This window comes from Tinamus guttatus, unplaced genomic scaffold, assembly GCF_059628265.1.
Source record: "Tinamus guttatus ecotype Peru unplaced genomic scaffold, ASM5962826v1 Tinamus_guttatus_pri_ptg000048l, whole genome shotgun sequence".
Taxonomy (NCBI): Eukaryota; Metazoa; Chordata; class Aves; order Tinamiformes; family Tinamidae; genus Tinamus; species Tinamus guttatus.
The window spans coordinates 1,694,853-1,714,810 of record NW_028288582.1 but is presented as its reverse complement, the minus strand read 5'-3'; the positions used below and the strand labels follow the sequence as shown (position 1 = coordinate 1,714,810).

Genomic DNA, 19,958 nt, shown 5'->3' with positions numbered 1-19,958 from the left:
CGGGAAAGGGAAGAGGAGGAGGAGGAGGAGGAAGGCGGGGAAGGAGCCGCCGCGCTGCGGAGCGCGTCCTGCACCAGGCGGCGGAGTCAGCGCGAGCGGCCCCGCGGGCTGCGGCGGCCCTGCCCCCCCGCCTTCCTCCCCTCCTCCTCCTCCTCCTCCTCCTTCTCCTTCTGCCGCCGCCGCTGCCCGCGCCGCTCCGCTCGGCCCCGCTCGCCTCGGCGTCCCGCACGGCCGCCCCGCGCGCGGCTCCCGCCTTCTATGGATGGCAAAGCAGCCCCCAACGGCGTGGCCACCATCGAGGACCGGATCCTGCGCATCACGGGCTACTATGGATATTACCCGGGCTACTCCAGCCAGAAAAGTAAGGCGCGACCCCCGCTTCCCCCCCACCGCGTCAGCCGTTTAGCACGAGATTTGATTTATTTATTTATTTTTAAAAGCCCTCCGATCCTTGCCGAAACTCGCTTTTCTTTTTCTTTCTTTCTTCTTTTTTTTTCCCTTTTTTTTCCTGCTTTTGAAGTTTTTAATTAGAAACGGTGCAGGGGGCTTTGCGGCCGCGGGAGGAACCGAATCCCCCTGCGCCGGCTCCCGTGCACCAGCTGAAGGAGCAGAAGGGAAGCGACTGTGCTGGAAAGGCAGAAAGAAAGAAATAAATGAAATAACCGAAACTTAGGGGAGCGCCGCGCCGAGGAGCGGATTTTCCCCTGCGTGTTTAAATGCTCCGCGGACTCGGAGGAAGGTGACCGGCTGCTGTGATGGACCGTGCCGCTCGCCGGCTCGAACGCAAGGACAAACCGCCGCCGTCGGGCGAAGCGAGTTGCAGGGTTTTTGTGGAAGGGAGGAAAGCCGAGCTGTGAAACCCCTAACAAAATAAAATCCTTGGCGGGGCGGCCAGCTGCAGAGCAGCTGCCAGGGTGGTTTTATCCAGGTGTTCTTCATCGTGTGGACAGCACGGCAGGTGCTCGGAGCGCGCAGGGAGGGCGGTTGGCTTGAGTCTCGGTGGAAGAGGACGTGGGAAAAGCCAGGGATTGCTGAAGCCTCGGCTAGGTGGGATGTGATCTGTGTGTGGTTCTGCAGTGGCCCTGAGGTGATTCCCCAGGGAAGGACGAGGCTCTGGGTGTAACAGTTTGTCCCGAGTTTGCTTTGGTGCTCTCTGGTCTGCAGCAGGGCTCCCACTCTGTATGAAAACACAGTCCTGCATTCCGGTTTGAAGCTGCAACCAGCCGGAGAGAAGCTCTTACTGTAGCTTTTACTGCTTGTGGTCCAGGAGCAGGTTCTGCGGATGCTACAAACTGTTGGGAATTGGATAAAGTGTGACCCGAGAGGCCGATGTGTTCAGAAGTGCCGACTCCTGCTCCCTTTGCGTTTCCTCCCTTTACTAAAGATAGGGTGCAGAAGGAAAAAAAAGAACAGAGAGAGACTCATATCTCGGGTTTTATTGATTAAAAAGATAAGTAAATATTGTGGTCATTGTGCACAAAAGAGGGAAGAACTGGAATTGTATAAGCCGGAGGTATCCCTATGCTCAGATGCTGTCAGGTAAATGGAAAGCACACAACACTTTTAAACACTTTGTTAAAGGGGTCTGATAATTTTGGGAACCATCGTAATTTTTGGAGGGTTTGCAGCTGGCAGTATTGGAAGCGACTAACTTATTTTCATGTGTTTTTTACTTTCAAAGAGGAGTTAATCTGTTCAACATGGGGAGAAACCAGGTGCCTGCTAGTCCCTGCTGCAGACCGTGCCCTGGAGACCTTGCCGTGCTCCTTTGCCTCGGCTGACAAATAGCTTCTGCGTGGGGCTGCTTCCAAGTGGTTTTGGCAGTTATTCCCCCAGCTAATAGTTCTGTACAGTGATGGCTCCATTGCAGCGTAAACACTCGAGGTTGGAAGTTTATTCAACTAATTATTAACCTCCCTGGTGTCTCAGTGGCTACCCAGTGGTGGAGGAACCTGCCACGTGCAACCAGTCTGCTTGTGTGGTCAATCTGCTCACGCTGTCCCCTTGCTCCATGCCTAGCATCGAAGGGGGCCTGGGGAAAGGCTGTTGGGGGTGAGCTGTGGTCCCCAGGATGACTCGTGCTCTCTGCTTCCCTTCTGCCTCCTGGCTGTGCCGTGGCTCTGCTCAGGTGATGTTATTTGGGTGCTGACAGTCTGCTGCTGGTCACCGCCTTCTTTGGGGCTTCTCCTTGTCCAGGTGGGGACAGGGAGAGTATTTCCCATTTAGGAAAGGTGGCTGCAGCTGCTGTGACCTCAGCTTGCCCTCTGGAGCAAGAAGCGTCTGTGAATTTTCATGGTGATCTCCGTCCCTCCCTCCCTTAGTGGTTCAACATGTATTTCCTGGCTCAACAGAAGTTGTGAAAGGGTGTGAAGAATTAAATGGTTGTGAAATCTAATGCCAAAGGCCCGTAGTGTACAGAGCTGTCATCACACACGACTGCAGTATTTTCCAGAGATGTTTTAGCTTTTTCTTTTCCACCTGCTCCCGAGGTGGATGAGGCACTTCTTGATTCCAGTCTTTCTGTGACTTTGGAGGCATGTCTTGATCCCTTGATTTCGTATGGAATTTATATGAGTTTCTTGGCTTGCAAGTGAAACAAGAGGGCCTGGGTCTCTCTCCAAGTGGATTTCCTCAAAGTTACTTAATAATTTTTCCGAGTGTTTGGATTTTCTGCATAGAAAAGTGCCTCTAATCTTTGATCTGGGATTGCCGATGGTACTTCCATGTCCGTGACTCCTTGGCTTCACATTTCAATGTCTGCATTTTCATTTGATCTGACACAACTTTTCTATTTACACAAACAGTGGGAAACCATATTCCCTCTCCTAACCTTTGCCATTACTTCTTTTCCTTCTCTTGCTTTTTGCTGATAGTACAATCATATTTTAGTGTTTCTGTTCCTAAGAGTATGTGCTTTTTTCCTCCTTCTTTGACTCAGTCCAACTGCCACCCCATCTGTCTTTCATCTCGGCACTGAAACCTTTTTTTTCTTTCATAGTACTAAGTTTCTCTGCTTCAAGTCTGCCCTAACACCCTTGCTGTGCCTTCCACTGAATTAGAACTGTTCTAGCTGAAGTTTCTTGTCTCTGATCTCATCAGCTTTGCCAGGTCCATTCTCCAGTTGAGCAGTTTCTGTCTGGAAAGTGTTTGGGGCTCTTTTCATCAGCAGCGAAGTTTTATGTCTCGTCCTGGCTCTTGCCATCACAGACAGGGTTTTCTGCAACACCCTTTTCTCTGGTCCAGACAAGGACAGAATAACTCTGCTGAAAATGCTGTGGCTGTGCTTGCTCTCCTGGCTCATCATATAGGTCATAACCTCGTGTTTCTTCATTTTTGGACAGATTGTCTTCCTATGCAAAGCTTATTTCTACCCTCCTGCTATCTCTCCTTTAGCTCTGGTTAGTGTAAGGACAGGTTCATCATTTCTGTCCTTTTGCTAGTACAGAAGCTGTAAACCAGCCTTGTGCTTCCTTACCTCGCTAGGACAGCAAGGTTTTGTGGTTTTATTTGACAAGTTAAGCCTCAAGTCAGCAATGAACTTAAGAGTCTGCTTAAGTCTGTACTTGCACTAAGCCACTGGGCTTTGAGCATGTGTTTAAAGTTAAGTTGCTGCTTAATTACTTTGCTTAATAAAAGTGGGATTACACATGCTGAACCAGCATCAGAGGCTTCACTATTCCAATCTCCTGCCCTCCCGAAAGCGTAAAGGGCTGGACAGGGGAAAGCCAATTCCAACCCGTCGGAGGGAATTTTCTTCTGGTTATTGCAGCAGCTGTGCCAGCAGCTCTGCTGCAGTGCGAATCACATGGCAAAGCAGGAGCATCTCCGTCCTTCCCGAGCACTGGGCCCTCCCGCTGCCTCCTCAATTCCAGCGAGAGGAGCAAAGTCTGTCTATTTACTGGAGCTGCCCTGCTGCTTGCCCAGCAGTTTGCACGTGCAGCAATGGGAGAGACAGAGAAAGCGGCTCTCGAGGAAGGGCTCCTCGAAATTCCTGGTGGATGCGGCAGATCTCACTGGTCTGTGTTGGGTGGAGGGCCTGGGAGGGATGTCGTGGTGCCCCGTTTGGCTCCTGTGGAAGCGAGAGGTCTCGGAGCTGCTTCAGACTCTACCAGTCGCAGGGGCTGCTCATGTGGCCCTTGTGCTGCTTGACAGCGTTTGAGTTTCAAGAACCGCAGTTGCAGATGGAGATGGAACCATCTGCACAAAGCAGATGTCACGATGCACGGCACAGTCTGGTAGTTGTTTCCTTCTCCGAGACATCTTGCCCATCTCTTCAGGCCCCCCCAAAAAAGTTGAGTCTTTTTTTTTTTTTTCTTTTCAGAAAAAACATATGGCATAATAAGGAGCACAAGGCTGCTTTGCCCACAGCTCTCGGCAGGGCCGGGTTGGTATTCCTCAGTGGATTAAGGGCAGGCTGTGTTTGGGGTCTGTCTGCACCAGAGCGGGCAGTGTGGCAGGAATGGCCTTGGCAGCTGGCACGTGGATCCGAGGGATCTGCTTTGAGGGACTCGGAGCACTTCAGAGGATGGAGGCTCTCGTTAGCTGGAAAGGGTGGAAACAGGGTTCAGTCCTTCTTCTGACTGAGCCAGTAGCTTTGGCCTAAATCCCTGGGGAGCTGAGGCAGGGAAACGAGGGGCCTGCCCAGCTCAAGAGCTGAGCCCCGCGTGTCCCTCTGGTTCCCTGTGCGTGGAGCTGCCAAAGCTCTGGGATCGACTGACCCTGGGCTGCCCCTGAGCTCTCAGTGCAGCCCTATCCCCGTGCGCAGGGACAACTTTGAACACCGGTGTGTGACAAAACTGAATTTCACTTGGTACTGCCTGCAGGAAGGACACGATGGGGACAGTAGCCATGGGGAGCTCAACCTCGTAAGAGGAGACTGGCAGACCTTTAGGCTAGTGAGATGGGCACTTGGCTGCTGCTGCAGATACATCTTGGGAGGATGGACAGGGACAGAACAGTTATTTAATCTGAAGCAGCGATTTGGCCCAGGGACAAATGGGTATGAACAGGCCATGAATAAATTAAGGCTGGAAATTAGCAGAAGGCTGGAATTAATGGCTAGAAAGAGCCTCACCTGGTCTTATGTATCTAAATAAGAATTATTTCCTAAGCTTGGATGGTGTCTCAAAAAAAAAAAATGTTTGCCAAGATTTTGAGAGAAAGACACCCCTATTTGGCAGGGCAACCTGAGATGCTGAGGACGGGGGGGATGTTGATTTGCCAGAGGTTGCGCAGAACAAGACGCATCGTTTGATGGAGAGCTCTCCTCCTCCACCCCTGCCTGCACACCTGCCCTTACAGCGAGCCTGGCCTTGTGACAAGGTTGCTGAGAGGTGTTTCAGTCACTTGATGGCTTCCACGGTGTGTTCCCTACCCAATTTGTATCTCCTCTGCCCTTCCATGCTTGTTTTTCCATGGTTGCTGCTGCTGCACGCTTGGAGATGGATGGGCTTCAGCTCAGCTCCATGCAGGGCTGTTAGCCCATGAGAGCGAATTCTCAGCTTGCTGCTTCTTGAGCAACTGGTGGCGGGAAGTTTTTGCATGCTGCTGATTGCCTGCAATAATGAATAATGAAAATACCTGTAAAAAATGCTGTCATGGTGGCAAATGTGCAAACAAGGTAGGAGAAAGAAAAAGGAAAAAGCTTGACTGGCTGGATGAATTATTTGACAAAGTGGGTGGGCCAAGAGGTTTTTTTTTTTTTTTTTTTTCATGTTACAGTGAAATGGGACTCCCTAGTGACATATGTTTTAGAGTGGTCCACTGCAGAATTGCAAATTTTACTGCATACAGGAAAAATGTGCTATGTTTTACCTAGCTAATGCCCAGCGTATGGTGTAGGCAGGGACGGCAGGACTGTGAGGAAGTGTCCCAGAGACTTTGAGCGGCTACGGTGAATTTATTCAAAGACAAGAATCCACCCAAATAGTTCCACCAGGTTCCTAGAGCACTTGCAGGCCTGGCAGCGACAAGTCCTCTCCATCCATAAGGAAATCACAGCATGAGACGAACCCGGTTCCTCTGCAGTCTCGTTCCTTCCTGTTTCATGCACGTGGTGCTTGTGTTGTGCCTGAATTCCTGCTTGTGTGAAGTAGCATTGCTTGAGCAGCAGCCTGCTAAAGCTCAATACAGCAGCTGTATCCTGTCCTCTCCACAGTGTCCCTTTGCTGGGGAATATTTTGGAGAATCCTGGCTCACACCTTTATTATTAATGGGGTCTCGGCAACCTCATTACAAAATAGTTTCCTTCAGAATCCCCTGCTGCTCGGCCTAGGTAAGATAAGGAAGAAGCAGGGCTGGGAATGCACATTCTGTGTCGGAGCGCTCCAAGGCAGCAGTGATTTACATTCAGCATCTTGAACTAGGTTGGCATCTCCTAGTGCACTTTCATTATGCCCCTTTTCTTCCTCATGCACAAAACGTGGCACTTTTAAAATCTTTTTCGTGGGCAGAGTTTGCTCTGTGGAGTTGGCAGCCTGGGATTGTGTAGGTGCAGATTGGGGTTTTTCTCTGCAGTGCCAGAAATAACGTGTTGTCTGATGGATTACAGAGGCTGGGATTTGTAGCAGCTCATGTGCAAGGGGGATGTTTCACAGTGCTCTGATGGGGGAAATTCTACAGTGCTCACGGCACGGACACCAGGAAGGTGGACTCTCCATGGGGCATCTTATTCTGTGGTTGTCCCTGTGCTCAAAAATGATCAATTCTGGGTGTGAGGAAGCGTGTGCTCCATTCTCAGTGCTCAATGAGGCTGCTAAGATGAAGAGTGGGTGGGAAATAATTGAGCCTAGCATTTACTGAGGTTGGAAAGAAGAATGTTTCTGATGAAGTTTCCTGTGTTTTAATCAGTTCTTGCTTCTTTCTAGGGTAGGCTGGGCAAGAGAAGAAATTGTGAGGAATTAGATGAGAAAACTTTAAATATCTTGTTTTCTCAGAATAGAAAATAATTTAGGCTGTTGAAATGTCTGCCACGTCACTGAAGGAGAGACACTTTTCATATGCATTGGAAAAGAGCAAAAGGGGCAAAAGACATTTCTTTCCATCTGGAAAGCTAAGTTGAGCTGCTGATGTGCTGAGCCACATGTGTCCTGTCGAGATTCATCTGGTTCAAGGCCTGTCCTCCAACGCTTCTCCTGGAGACCCTTTGGCAATGAACATGGCTCTGTCTGTGCTTGGGCACCACAAAGCTCCACAGTTGCAGGGAGCTCTGGGCTGATGTCAGCTGCACAACTGGCCCAAGAATAGGCCTTCCAGGCCATCCGCGCTCCAAAACATCTCATCCACCCAACCAAGTAGGAAGATCGACCTTCCTTGACCTAGACAGGCATGGCACTGTGTGCAAACGATGTGTTTTTCTTTATAAGGCTCAAGGTACTCGTTGTCCCAGCTCTCACCCATGAGGTTGGGGTTGCCGGTCGTCCAAAGCAAGAGTTCTAGGTGAAAAATCAGCCTCTTCAAGGCAGATGCCTGGAAACACCATTCTGGTGAGTGCATGCATGTGTTGTAGCTGTAGTGCCCTCATGTTCTGCAAGGGTGAGGTTTTGGAGGCACTGCTTCCAAAATGTGCCCTTGGTTGTTATTGTAAAGATTTAGTGACGTTCCACGGCACTTTGTGGACCTCGATCATTCTCTACAGCTTGCTGTCTTAGGGATGCAAACAAAATGGGAGGTGCAGCTCTCAGATTTATCTTATTTCAGGGAATGGAAAGTAGAAGAAATCCATCACCGTGTGCATCTTACCAGCAGCAGTTGTGTTTGGTCTCCTATTTGATCTGTGGTCTCAGGTTTGCGTTACAAATAGCAGTAAGGGACAGACCTCTGTTGTCTGGGCTCAGATTAACTCCAAAGCTGCTCCCAGAGGTGGGATGTTCAGAACTGAGGTTGTTTATGGCCTAGCTATGGGCAGGGATTAAACACTTCTAGGATGTTTTCTGGCAAATACAACTCTGGAGAAAAGCATCAAGGTTCTGATCACTGCTTTCCTGCAGGGTGAAATGGTCCTCATGCTCATCAGCTGCAAGATCACCTTAGTGCAGGCAAATCCTCTGATGCTTAGTGATTTTTGTCCTTTGCATCCTCCCTGTGAGAGGTGAGTAGCGTGTGGCCAGGTGAAACAAGCCATCCCCTTTTACTGGTGTTCCCCAAATTCTGCTGTTTCCCTGCTCGGGCCTGTGGGCTGCTCCACAGCCAGGTCTCCTCTGTGCATGTGGAGAGCAGAAATGCAGATCTTTCCCTGAGGATTACGGTCATCATCTCCTGCCGCATCCAGGTAGCAGAGACGGGTCTCTGCGCAAGCCAGCTGGACAAACACAGTGCAGGTTGTGAACTGAATATGTAAGACACCAGCTCTTCTGTTGAATTGATGTTTGCTCTCCATATTCCAGTGCCTTCAACCGCCCTCCTTGGTCCTAACTTTCCCTTTTCATCCTCTCAGCCTCCCTTCTCTCCTTGTGTCTGTGGCATCAGGCTGGGCTGGTTGAGGGGGAGATATATTTGGTGCCTTTGATGTGCTGAGCCTTCTTTTTTATAGGCTATGAACAAAACCTGTGCCTGTGTATTCCCAAACTGAAGAACACACGGTTGCTGTTCCCAGCCTCCCTCTGAGAACAGGCTTTGACATCATTCTGCTTTTATAATTTATGATATTTTTTTGCAGCAGTCTGTGAAGGTCTAGAAGGGAGCAAGAGGGACGATTTTAAAAGGAAGGAATAACCCAGTGCATTTGGGTAGTCTGGGGAGTAGGTTCCTGTTCCTTGGAGTTGCTGCTGGCTCTCTCTTTGCTATGGAAGTGTTTTCTAAAGCTCATGATGTTTTGCCTAATGTGGGCACGTCCTCCTTGTCAAACACGTCCTGCTCTGCCCTGTTAGGGCTTTGCACCTCAGCCCTGGGTGTTTCAAAAGCAGAACGTCTTGTAGCTCTTCTGTGAATTTTTTTAACCTGGTTTCTTAAGGAAATGGGGCTTATGTGAACACGATGTCTCTGTCCCCACTCCCTCCTCCAAAAACTTTTCAGTGTTTTGAGTGAATTTAACGGGAGGCAGAGAGCACCGAAGTCACTAAGTGTCGAGAGACTGTGAAAATAGGTGGACATCTCTTACTCTGTAATTCTTTCCAAGACACAGATACTGGCCTGGATGGAGAGACTTTGGCTTTGTTTGGCTACTTCTCCAGGCTGTTTGGGATGCTGAGAGTCTCACAGGACCTACCTGCATTTGTGGTGCACTGGAAACAGTAATATGTCTCTACAGAACAGTTTCCAGTTTTGGTTGGAAATCCAATCAATAAGAGATTAATTTCCAGAGCCCCAGCTATTAGTTAAGGGCTAGATGATATTGATGAACCCTTTGCAGTTTAAAAAAAAAATGGAGAGAATGTAGTTTTTCTATTAAGACTACAGAAAATGTTATAAAATATTAATGATGATCATTTCTTCTTATTTGAAATAATAAATCCAAAGTTAATTTTGCCTTTGTAGAAAACTGGTGGCTCACTATTAGCCCTCTATTTCTTTGCTGGTGGAGTGTAGAGATAATAATATTTTATCTATTTTGCAAAGATGTTATTAGACTCTCAAACATGTCATAGCATCTGGATGATTAAAAAGTCGGCTTCCTCCTGCAGGTTAGTGAAACGGAGGGGTCTGCAGTGATTTCAGATGTCTCCCTAGCACCTAAGAGGCCAGGGCAAGAAAACTGCTGCACAAAAGGAGTTCAACCATATTCTGTAGAGCAATAGGTTTGTCTGACACTGGATTTAGTCTGCAGTGTAACTCTTAGTGCTGAAAAAAGCAATAAGGAAATGACACGGAGTCTGTCTGTTTAAAGGCATAAGTTCCTCAATATTATTTCCATCAGCCACACCATCCATCGAGTTGCCAGTCATGACATTTCTGACCCGTGTTGAAAATGAGAATCTGACATTGTGGCGACCTGACTGAACAAGGGAAAATGCCCCAGGGGGATTGTAAATAGGATTCAAAGCAAATTTTCCTCTGGTTGCCTTTTACTATTCCGCTGTATGTTTTCTCTTTTTTTTTTTTTTTTCTTTCCCCAAAGAAATGAGCACTGTTTATTAATACCACTGTGTAGCAACAACATGAGGGCTTTTTAGTCAGTGCTGCTTCAGAAAGTATTGTAAAGTCTGACATCCCTTTGAAGAACTGTTCTTAGCTTCTGCTGCTATTTTTATTTTTGAGTTGTTCTCTGCTAGAATTTTTCTATCCCTTTTTATTTTGTCCTCGTCTGCCCTGAATTTTCAGAAACACTTTCAGATCAGCTTACAACAAATCAATCGAGCTTTTTCCTCCTGTTTTTCCTCGCACTGTTATTAACTTTTACTGGACTGGACCTTCCAGAAGCTGCTTGAAGAGCAGTTTGGTCCTTGAACTCCAAACATGCAGCCTGTAGAGAAATTCCTGCTGGAAGCCCTGACCTACAAAATCTATTAGGCTCTAGCTACTGATGTGAAACTCATTTATGTAATGCTGCTGGATCGCTGCTTTGGAGGGAAAACACACAGTTTAGTCTGGCTTTATAAGCATTAGCACAAGGAAGGGAGTGATAATGAGATAATCTCTGCGAACTTGGGGAATGTGGGTTTATGAAGATCTGCTTGTTTTTTTGTTTTTGTTTTTTCCCTTGTATGGTTTGGGGGAGATTTTTGAGAGCAGAGACTGTTTTGGTGGGTTTAACATGGAAGTGTCTGCAGCCGGGTGGTTCTTGGCCTCTGGAGCACCGGCAGGAAGCTCCAGGCTGGGAGCCTTCAGTGCGAGAACACCCAGGAAGAGATGCTCCAAGTTCCTGGTGAAGGTAATTTGGTTCTGCTGTCTCCTCTTGTTTAAATTTTCCCGCCAAACAAAGGTCCGAATGGCTCTTGGAGGCTCCCTGTGCGGGGCTGGGATGGATTCTAGCAAAGCCTTTTCCTTGCCCTGGTCTCAGCCCTTGCTGTGGGGAGGAGAGAGCTGGGTTGGAGCTCTCTGGCTACTGCAAATGAAGCCCTGGGGACTCCGGGACAGCAAATTAGCACCAACTGTGGCTGCTGTGACAGGAACTGCAGAGAGCCTGAGGAAAAGGGCAGTCCCGAGGTGGTTTGAGAGCACTTTGCTTCTGTGAGATCCCAGTGCCAGGGTCAGAAATGGATGTGGAGGAGTTTGGGATGGACGTCCTGGTGGTCCTGTGCCCTCTGGAAGAGGGACAGCGCTGACGAGCAATGAGCTTGCTTTGCTGGCATGGCCAAAGGCCCTAGGAGGATTGACTTTACATTACCCCTTAGTGAGGAGCGCTGAGAACAAGGGAACTCATTGCTGGGCACACCCGAAAGAGAAAAGTTTATTCTGTTGTCCCTAAAGAGAGTAAGAAGTTAGTGTAAGGACAGTCATGCTGGTGGATAGCCTTATAATGAGGATAGAAACATAAGCAAGGATTGGAAACACATCCAGAGGTGCCGTTACAGATGATTTCATAAATTATTTGGTGGCCTTTTGATTCTGATTATTAAAGCTCTACTTAGTGATCTATTCACATTCTATATATTCTTTATAAGGGTGCTCTCAATGTGAAGTGTGAGAGGTCTCTCTGAAAGGTCTTCTGTCACGGTGGTGGAGATGCAAAGGGGTCTCTGCTTCGCCAGAGCACAGGAGCACAATTAGGAGGTGAAATAAAATCTTGTGTGTGTGTGGAGTGAACCAGAGAAGAAGGGAAACCAGCCCATCCACTTGAACCAGCACTGCCTCAACTGACACGTGAGTTGAGCAGAGAGAAGTAAGTTTCAAATTACCTTCCCATTTTGGGGATTTTGGCCATGGTGACAGTCCATTCAAGCCTTCCTGCCCTGTTGGGTGAATGTGGTTGAAGCACTGCAGTGGTCTTCATCACAGCAAGTTGTGAAGTGGCTAATGCAGATATCCAGCTACCTGTGACTGCTTGGGCTGAGACACAAGGAACTGCTCAGAGTTGGGGATGTGGCTTGTTGGTGCAAATCTGACTTTGGTACAAACAAAACTTAACTTTACCTCACTGGTTGGTGGGAGGATGCCTTAATCCTGCTGCCACTTAGAGCTCTTCATAGCCCATTTGGTTGTGGGAGAAAAGCTTCTCATTCCTTTGGACCTTCCCTTAAACTCTTCATCTTTATGTTTTTGAAGAGAGTTGAGAAAAATGTGAATCCCTTCAATGCAGCCCCCCAGAGCCTTGGCATTTGTAAAGTGCACTGGGAGAAGTCTCCCAGACACATTAATAAAGCTCAACATCATGAACTATAAGAAGAAGCTAACAGAATATATTATGCCTGGTCTTTCTTTGACCTTCAGTAATTGCCCCTGATTATTCCATTACAGTAGATAATTTAAAAGTAATTGTGGAAATAAGATAATTGTGATAAAACCACAAAAAATAATCCTAAAACTTTGCTAAAAGCCTGGACAGGAATCCAAATTGTGAATCAGTCTGCTATGATGTCCTTTCTCAGGCAGGATGCTACCCAGGTTACATAGTGATTTGTCCTCAAGTGAAGTTACATGACTAGGAGTGGCAAAGCCTTACGTGATCCTTGGGGACATTTTTGCCATTGATCCAGATTCCAAACTCAAGGGAAATTTGAACAAAACATTTGAGAATTGGCTCTTAAAAAAAAAATCATTGGTAATCTTCCTGTGTTGATTAGTATTTGTCTAATCAAGGGATCAAAGAACTGGAAGAGACATGGATATATCACTAGTGCATCATACCACTCCTAATGGATATTGTCATATCCACTTCTATAACCCCACTGATGTATCTTGCTGCCATCCTTCCAGGCAGTGCCTTCCAGTGTGTATTTCCTAGTGACTAAGCTGCTTTCTCCCTCTGCAGCGCTCTCCTAAAATCTGAGGACCTTTATCTTGTTTTCCTTCATTTAGCCAAAACAAACCCAACCCCATTACTCATTCTGCATAAAGTCATACTTTCTAGAAATTTACCAATCTTCTTTTTCTTCTGGACTCCATCTGGTGAGCTTACATCTTTCCTAAAATCCAGCTGCTCAAAATATACATAGTTCTTCAGGTCTTACCAGCATAGCCCTGCAGAGAATAATTACCTCATTTCATCTGTGTACAATGGGTTATCCATCTCAGTTCTGTGGTTTTTGGACATCAGTATAACATAAGTGACCCAACTTTAGCTTGGAGTTCCCTCTAAACTCAGGCCTCCTCTAAAAAATTGCAGCTATTCCATGATCCGTGCCCCCTAACTGGAGAACTTTTCACTGTCTTTATTAATTTTCCTCATTCCCTCTCTTCCCCTCCCAACAATTTCTCCAGTTTACCAAAATACAGCAGTTCTTGCAACAAACCTATAGTGTCTCTGTTTAATGTCACTTTCATATATAATGATTAAGCTCTATATTGTGAAAATGTCAACTGGTAGAAGGAACCCAACTTAGCATCCTTCTATTTAATAGCCAACCACTGGTCGTGCCTGCAATTTTGATTCTTGAGCACTTTCACACTGAGGAGGGCTGAAACAGCTCCCTTTTTGTCTTGCTGGGCTTTACTTGTGAAGATTCTGTCCTTCTTTATTCACAGACCCGTTATTCTGTCACAGAAAGAAATTACTTTATTCTGATGCAATTGAGTCTTGATGAACCTCTGCTGTCATTGGTCTTGTTTTCTTGCAAGAAGCTTGTTTTATTGTTTGGTCTGCTGTTTTTATGGGAATGAGTGATAGGCTGCCTGTTACCTCCAGCTACTTGCATTTTCTACACTTTTAGAATTCTCCTTGTTTTCCTAGAGTTGTCAGTGATCCCTGTCATAGCGTTTGACTAACTGAAGTCCCAGGACTGAGGGCAGTGTTTGTTTTCTTGGATTTACCAGGCCAAAAAGTTGTTGTTGTAAAATTTATCCCTGTGGATACAGACCTTCTGGGTAGGTGTTGGTTCAGCGCCATCTCATTATTCTTCAGAATATATTGTTTCACAGGGCAATGTAAGTGACTGCTAAAGCACATATAAGATACAGTATTTCATTACTCCATTAAAAACTTAAAATGGATATGTTAAAGGAAAATAAAGAATTCGTTTTATGATTATGAAATGATCAAAGTCAGAACAGAGCCGACAACAAGGGCAAATTTTTGTGAGCTTGTCAGTGACTTTGAAATGAACTTTGTAACTTACTTTATGATCTTTCCTCCAAGCATTTTGCCAGTGTTTTGCAAGTGAAGTCATCTCAGCATATTGCTCACAGATGGTGACACTCTTAGATGTGGTGTATGACAAGCAAAGGTTCAGGTACCATGTGGAGTCAGATTGAAGTGTTCTCCAACTGGAGACACAGCCCTGGCGTTTGCGCAGGTTGAAAAATTCACCTATGTAATAAATTGTAGAGGACTGAATGAATAGCGAAGCAGAGACTAGTCGAGTATCAGAAGAAATCTATTTAATGATCTCATTAATCTGATATTTTGTAGCATTGTTTAGGGAATTGCTGAAGATTTTCCAATTTGAGTCAAATCCTGGCCATCCAGCCTGCTGCCTTTTGCTCTGTGACCTTGAGAAATCACAAATATCCAACCAAATAATGATTCCAGCCCACTAGAAATGATATTGGGGGCATCTTCTCTCACTCACCTCACATCTCCTGTGTCGGGGGGAAATGTCTCCCCTCCAGTTGCTTAGGAAAAAGAGCCAGACAACTGACCTCTTGGTCACTTGCTACACACTGAGCCCCAGCTGGATGTGTCATGGTCAGACCAGTTTCTGAAAGTTCTTGAAAATCGTTTTTGGGCACCATCTGTGTCTGCTTAATATTTTAAAGATTTTTCTCATAGTACTTTGAACCAATCCCATAAAGCGTTGCAGTCCAAGCGGTCTAACTTTGGTTAAAATATTCTTGTTCTTATACAACTCCAAGCAGGGGGACTTGTCTGTCTTAACACTGCTGTTCCCGTCTCTTTGCTGGCTGTAGCAGAGCGTGTTGCAGGTGATGTTTTTGGAACAAACTTTCAGGTTTTTGTGTGTAGAAAGACACAGCAAGAGAAAACCTCTAAAAACTAGAAATCCACCTTTTTTTTGAGTCAGCTTCAGCTTGTTTTTGATGTTGGTGACCAGTCCTACTGGCTGGAGCTGGTGGGCGCGAGGTGTTTTCTGGGCCACGGTGGGTGGAGAAGGAGGTAATGGAAAGAAAAACCGTGTGCTCTGTTTATATGAATTGAGAGAGGACCTGATGTGCTGACCTTATTTTTTGTGGGTTGTTTATTCAGCAGTAATTAAGGATCCAAAACTGGAGTCCTGATTCAGGCAAAGCTCCCATTGAAATTAATGGGATTTTTGCCTGGAGTCGGGTCTGCAGAATTGAGCCTGTGATCTTTTATTTTTCTGGTTGCTGCATTATCTCATTTGAGTCTGCCTGCAAATAGCCAGGACTCACTGGTGCATAAAGTGAGTTAATTTGGGTCTTGGCCCATACTTATTTGCAGGTACTTGTCTATCCGCGTGCTCTGTAATTGTGGGTAGGTTCTTTTTTGTCCTGTGATTATTTCTACAAATCCTAATTTGCAAACCTGAAAGAATCAAAGGGAGCAAATAGATGGCTTGTGTTGGATTCCGTGTTTGTTTGTCCTGTTGGGGAATTTTTGTTTGCTTGTATGTTTGTTTCAAGAGAAAACAAGCAGCTGAATAATAAACCTAAGTTTTATATAAAATTTCTAAGCACTGTTAATTTAGCAAGCACGTGAAAGCAGGACTGTTGTGTGAAATTACAGAACACTGTGTCTCTGTTACTTTCTTATACCTGGAAAGGCAAGAGAAGCCTGCTCTATTGGTTTTTCTGGAGCAGCAATGTATTTTTTTTATTTTAAACCTGCACTGTAGCATTAATAATTAATCACTAGAATTAAAAATAGAAATAAATGTAGGATAGTAATTTTGTGTCTAGGTAAATCCTAAGTCTTTCCATCAAAAAAAAGAAAAGGTTTTCCAGCAGTATAGACACTAAGTGATTTGATTTTCGTTGCACTCGCTCAGTGCTTGTGTCTTTGCTTTGCTTGACAGCTCTTGGGTCTCAATGCTTTTCAGGAGATGCTGGGGTTTATTTATAGCAGAGAATTTGAGCAGCTGACCCATGTGCCCCTGTGGACAGTGGGGATAGTTTTAAAATGCCGACTATAGAGAGTTTGCTCAAGTTGAAAATGATTTTTTTTAATACATCCTTGTAAAACGGTCACCGCCTGCAAGGTTTGAGATGGGGTGACTTGGTAGCTTGGGTTCACTCTGAGATAACTGTTTCCAGCACTGTGGGTAGATATTCATGTCTGTCAACAATTTTATTCCTTCCATTAATCAGTTTGGTATTCATTAAAGAAAATGTAGTGGTAGAGGGGGAAAACTCTGTATTTTCCCCTCCGTGGGGTATCCCTCCTAGTCCATCCAGATCTACTTCACCCATATCTGGATTTCCAACCATGTGTGGTTGGAAAGGAGGAATAGGGGTGAAAATTTTGATTACCTCTTTAATGAGCAAGTGATGGAGATGGATGTCAGTGATCCTGTGAGCTCCGTTTGGATGTTCACAAGGACAGCCCGAGTCCGGAGCCATTCCTCAAGTATTTCTCTTGTCACTCTTTAGCATTGGGAGTCCTGAGATGAAATGTGAAAGCAGAAGTTTAAAATCTCTCGCTATAAATTTTGGTCAAGCCCAACCTTCTTTGCTCACCTGCTGTAGGTATCTATGATGCTACTAGATGAAAATGATCCTTCTCAAACTGGGAAGTTCCTGGTAGGAGGCTGTCCAGCTAAAAACACAAACTGAAAGGGACATCCAAGGTCCGAGTGTGGTCCCACGTCCCCGGCAGCCGCGTGAGTGTCACACTCCCTTTGGAGTCAATCCACAAGCTGGGAATCCTGCGCCCACCGGTGACATCCTTGGAGTTCAGAGCCACTTGAACCAGGGACCTGTTTAGCTGCCTTCCCTTGATGGAGTTTGACAGGCGAAGGGATCCGCTGGGGCTGTGTGTGTTCTTAGAGCCTTATGATTCATAGATGTTTTTAAGGCCAGAAGGAGCAGTTATGATTGCCTCATCTGACCTCCTTTTATTTTTATATACATAAAAATAGATACTATATATCATTTGTTTAATATGTAAAACAAGGCATAAGTAATAGGTTTATAATAAGTGTGGTATCAAACCACAGTGTAGCAGCCAGTAATTTTTCTTTAAGCTATGACAAATCTTTGGAGAGTCGGGATAGTCTCTGCTTATAGCTGGACTCAGAGCCCTTGGCTCTCGGGAAGGGAATTTGGAGGTTTATAGCCCAAAGTTGGAGCCATGATCTCAAACATTCCCAGCTCCCATGGGAATCCCTGCCTACCATGGACGACCATGGAGCTCATGTTCACATGTTAGTTGATTGGAGCCTGCTTAGAGGAAGGTCATTTAGGCCTCAAAGTGGATGTCTGTAGAAATAAAGCAGTAAAAAAGGCCATACCATTATTTTTAGTCATCTGAGCAAATGTGCAAACCTTCTTCTAGGGTGCAGAACCCCTTCCATGCCATAGCCTTGGTTTTTGTCATAGCTGCACCTCATGCCAATGGAGTTTGCTCATAAGTCACCGGCCCTTGGCAATTAGGTTTGACTCAAATTATGTGCTCTAGTTGACAGGCTGTATCTCAGAATGAAAAGTTATGATTTTCATATTCCAAAAATAAAAAGGTACCAGCCTCGTTGAGAAATCAAATCATAGACCTGGTTCTTCTGCTATCATTGCCAGTGTAATACTAGGATAATAATGGAAATCAGGTAGGTTGTTTCCACTAGTTTTATCCCAAGGGAAACCCACAGAGTTTACTGCAATCACAGGAGACCTTCCCTGATGCAGTGAGGAAAATCCGGCCTATGTGTTTTTGTTTCAAACACATCATATGTGTTTCATGCCCAGAGCATGAAATCATTCAAGACATGTAAAATCTTAGTTAATCACAGAGATGGGCTGATTTGTTTTGTCTCCGATCAGTATAAATTCAGGTTTTTAAGAGTTTTTGAACATCCTTTTTGCCTGTTTGGCATAGTGCTCCACACAGCTGTTCCGGATCAGAATAATGCAAGGATAACTCTAAAATGTCCTGCTGTTTGCTTGTGGTAGAAGTTATTGTGTAATGCTGAATTAATTAGTTTTAATGCAAACAAGACTGGTTTATATAAGCACTGGGAAAGGAAGGACAGACTGCTAACAACAGCTATGTTAATAATAAAAAAAAAGACTTTAAAATGCTTTACAGTTTTGCAACCCAATAAACTCGTTTATTCAACATTGCTCATATGAATTGTTTAGGAATTTTTAATGAAAAAAAGCTGGACCGACTTCAACTGTCTGATTAGAAGTCTTGGACTTTCCTGCAGCTCAACTGTGTTTGCCAAGCACTTTTATTGCTTCAATCAATTTAAATTTGCAAGACTGATGATCCTGACAGAAGCTATTGGCACATCATGTGATCTGAGGAGCTAAAAATACCATTCTCTATGGGACTTACTTATTTCATGCTCCCAAGCCCAAGAAATGCTTAAAAAAAGAAGACACAGACGTTTGCACTTTGTGTGATACCGTTAACTTATTGAAGGAAAAATACCTGCTGCTTTTCATGGAGTCTTCAGCATGTTTTGTTGTTGCAATAACAAATTATTTGTTTTGTAGAAGTGCCTGAAGTCTGCACTTGGAATCAGGGCCTCATCCTGCTATGCACAACCTTGAAATCAGTCTCCTGCTGCTCAGCAGTCACTCCAAGACAAGGACGTGAGGGAAGTCTCCCTGCTCCGTAGGCTATTGCATTTATTGGCCTTTGCAGTATTGGACATGCTGCAGTCTGACCCTTTGAGACCTTCTAAACTGTTGGGTTTATCCTGGTGCCCTGGGAAGATATAACCAGGACAGCAGCCTGCTTGAAGAGATGCTATGAAGGTGCTGGAGGCCGAGTCTCCAGCAGAACAGCAGACAGTACTAAGGGGCAGTGGCCACAAGTTGCAGCCTTGGGGGGTTCATTTTGGAGAGCCAATTTTTACTAGAAGGTCGTGCATTATCGGAACAGGCTCTCCAGGGAGGTGGTAAAATCTTCTTCCTTGGTTTTCAGTGGGACAAAGCCATGGGAGACCTCCAAAGACCTGTTCCTACCACGTCTTTCCAGGGACTTATAATTTACAAGGTATAAAAGTTCTCTAAAGGGATAAACAAACTCTTGAATGAAAAACTAGATAAAAAAATGCACTTTGGGCCTGAGCAAGTCTTCTTGGGATTTTCTACGCAGACATCTCCACGTTGCTGAAAAATTTGAAGGTAGTTTGCTCTTTGTGAATATGTTATCTCCCTACAAATGGCATGGCCATGAAAAAGGATTTTTCTTTTTTTCTTTTTTTTTTTTTTTTAAGATGGCCTGAGGAAAAACTTCCTTGCACAGTCTAATTAGGATCAAATTAGAGCAAATAAGGTTTGATTGGCTCCAGAAAGGCTAGCTTCATAGGGCAAATGGAAGTTGGAAGTAACTTAGTCATTGGATGGCACTGGGATTGCTTTCATCTGCTGGAGGCAGGAGGGAAATGAACTGATGCAACGAGCAAAATATTGTAATCTTTCCTCCCTTATTCGTCTCTTTGGTATAGAGCAAAAGAAGTGAAAGCCCTGCAGCACTGGGTATGGTTCTTGATGATGAAAAGTGCCACTGCAATACATGCAAAATGTGCTTATTAAATTGGACATCTGTTCTCCAGCAAAGCCCATTTGCTCTCCGTCAAAGCCCTGGTCCGGTCCGGGCTGCGGGTTGAATCCTGCGCTGGATTCTGTGTCCTGCCCTCCGCGCTGGTAACATGCAGTTGGGTTGGGGAAGAGGCTGTTGTGCGATGCCGTGTGGTGGGACAGGGCCGTGCCTGGCCTGGGAGCACCACTGAACACCTCCATGTCCGGAAATTTTGTGTAGGATGCAGACGGATAAAGGTCGG

The 19,958-nt window shown here is 45.6% G+C and overlaps 1 protein-coding gene across 2 annotated transcripts in view; it reads left to right on the top strand.

Moving 5' to 3' along the window:
• The first annotated feature begins 233 nt into the window (after nucleotides 1–233).
• Nucleotides 234–19,958, top strand: part of SLC35F4 (solute carrier family 35 member F4) — a 98,380-nt gene continuing 78,655 nt past the window's right edge. The window contains exon 1 of one of the 2 annotated variants that reach the window (XM_088538648.1): nucleotides 234–361. In XM_088538648.1, the coding sequence (XP_088394774.1) occupies nucleotides 259–361 (103 nt within the window). In that variant the 5' untranslated portion in view covers nucleotides 234–258. The remainder of the gene's footprint in view (nucleotides 362–19,958) is intronic. The other variant, XM_088538652.1, reaches the window with a different exon arrangement.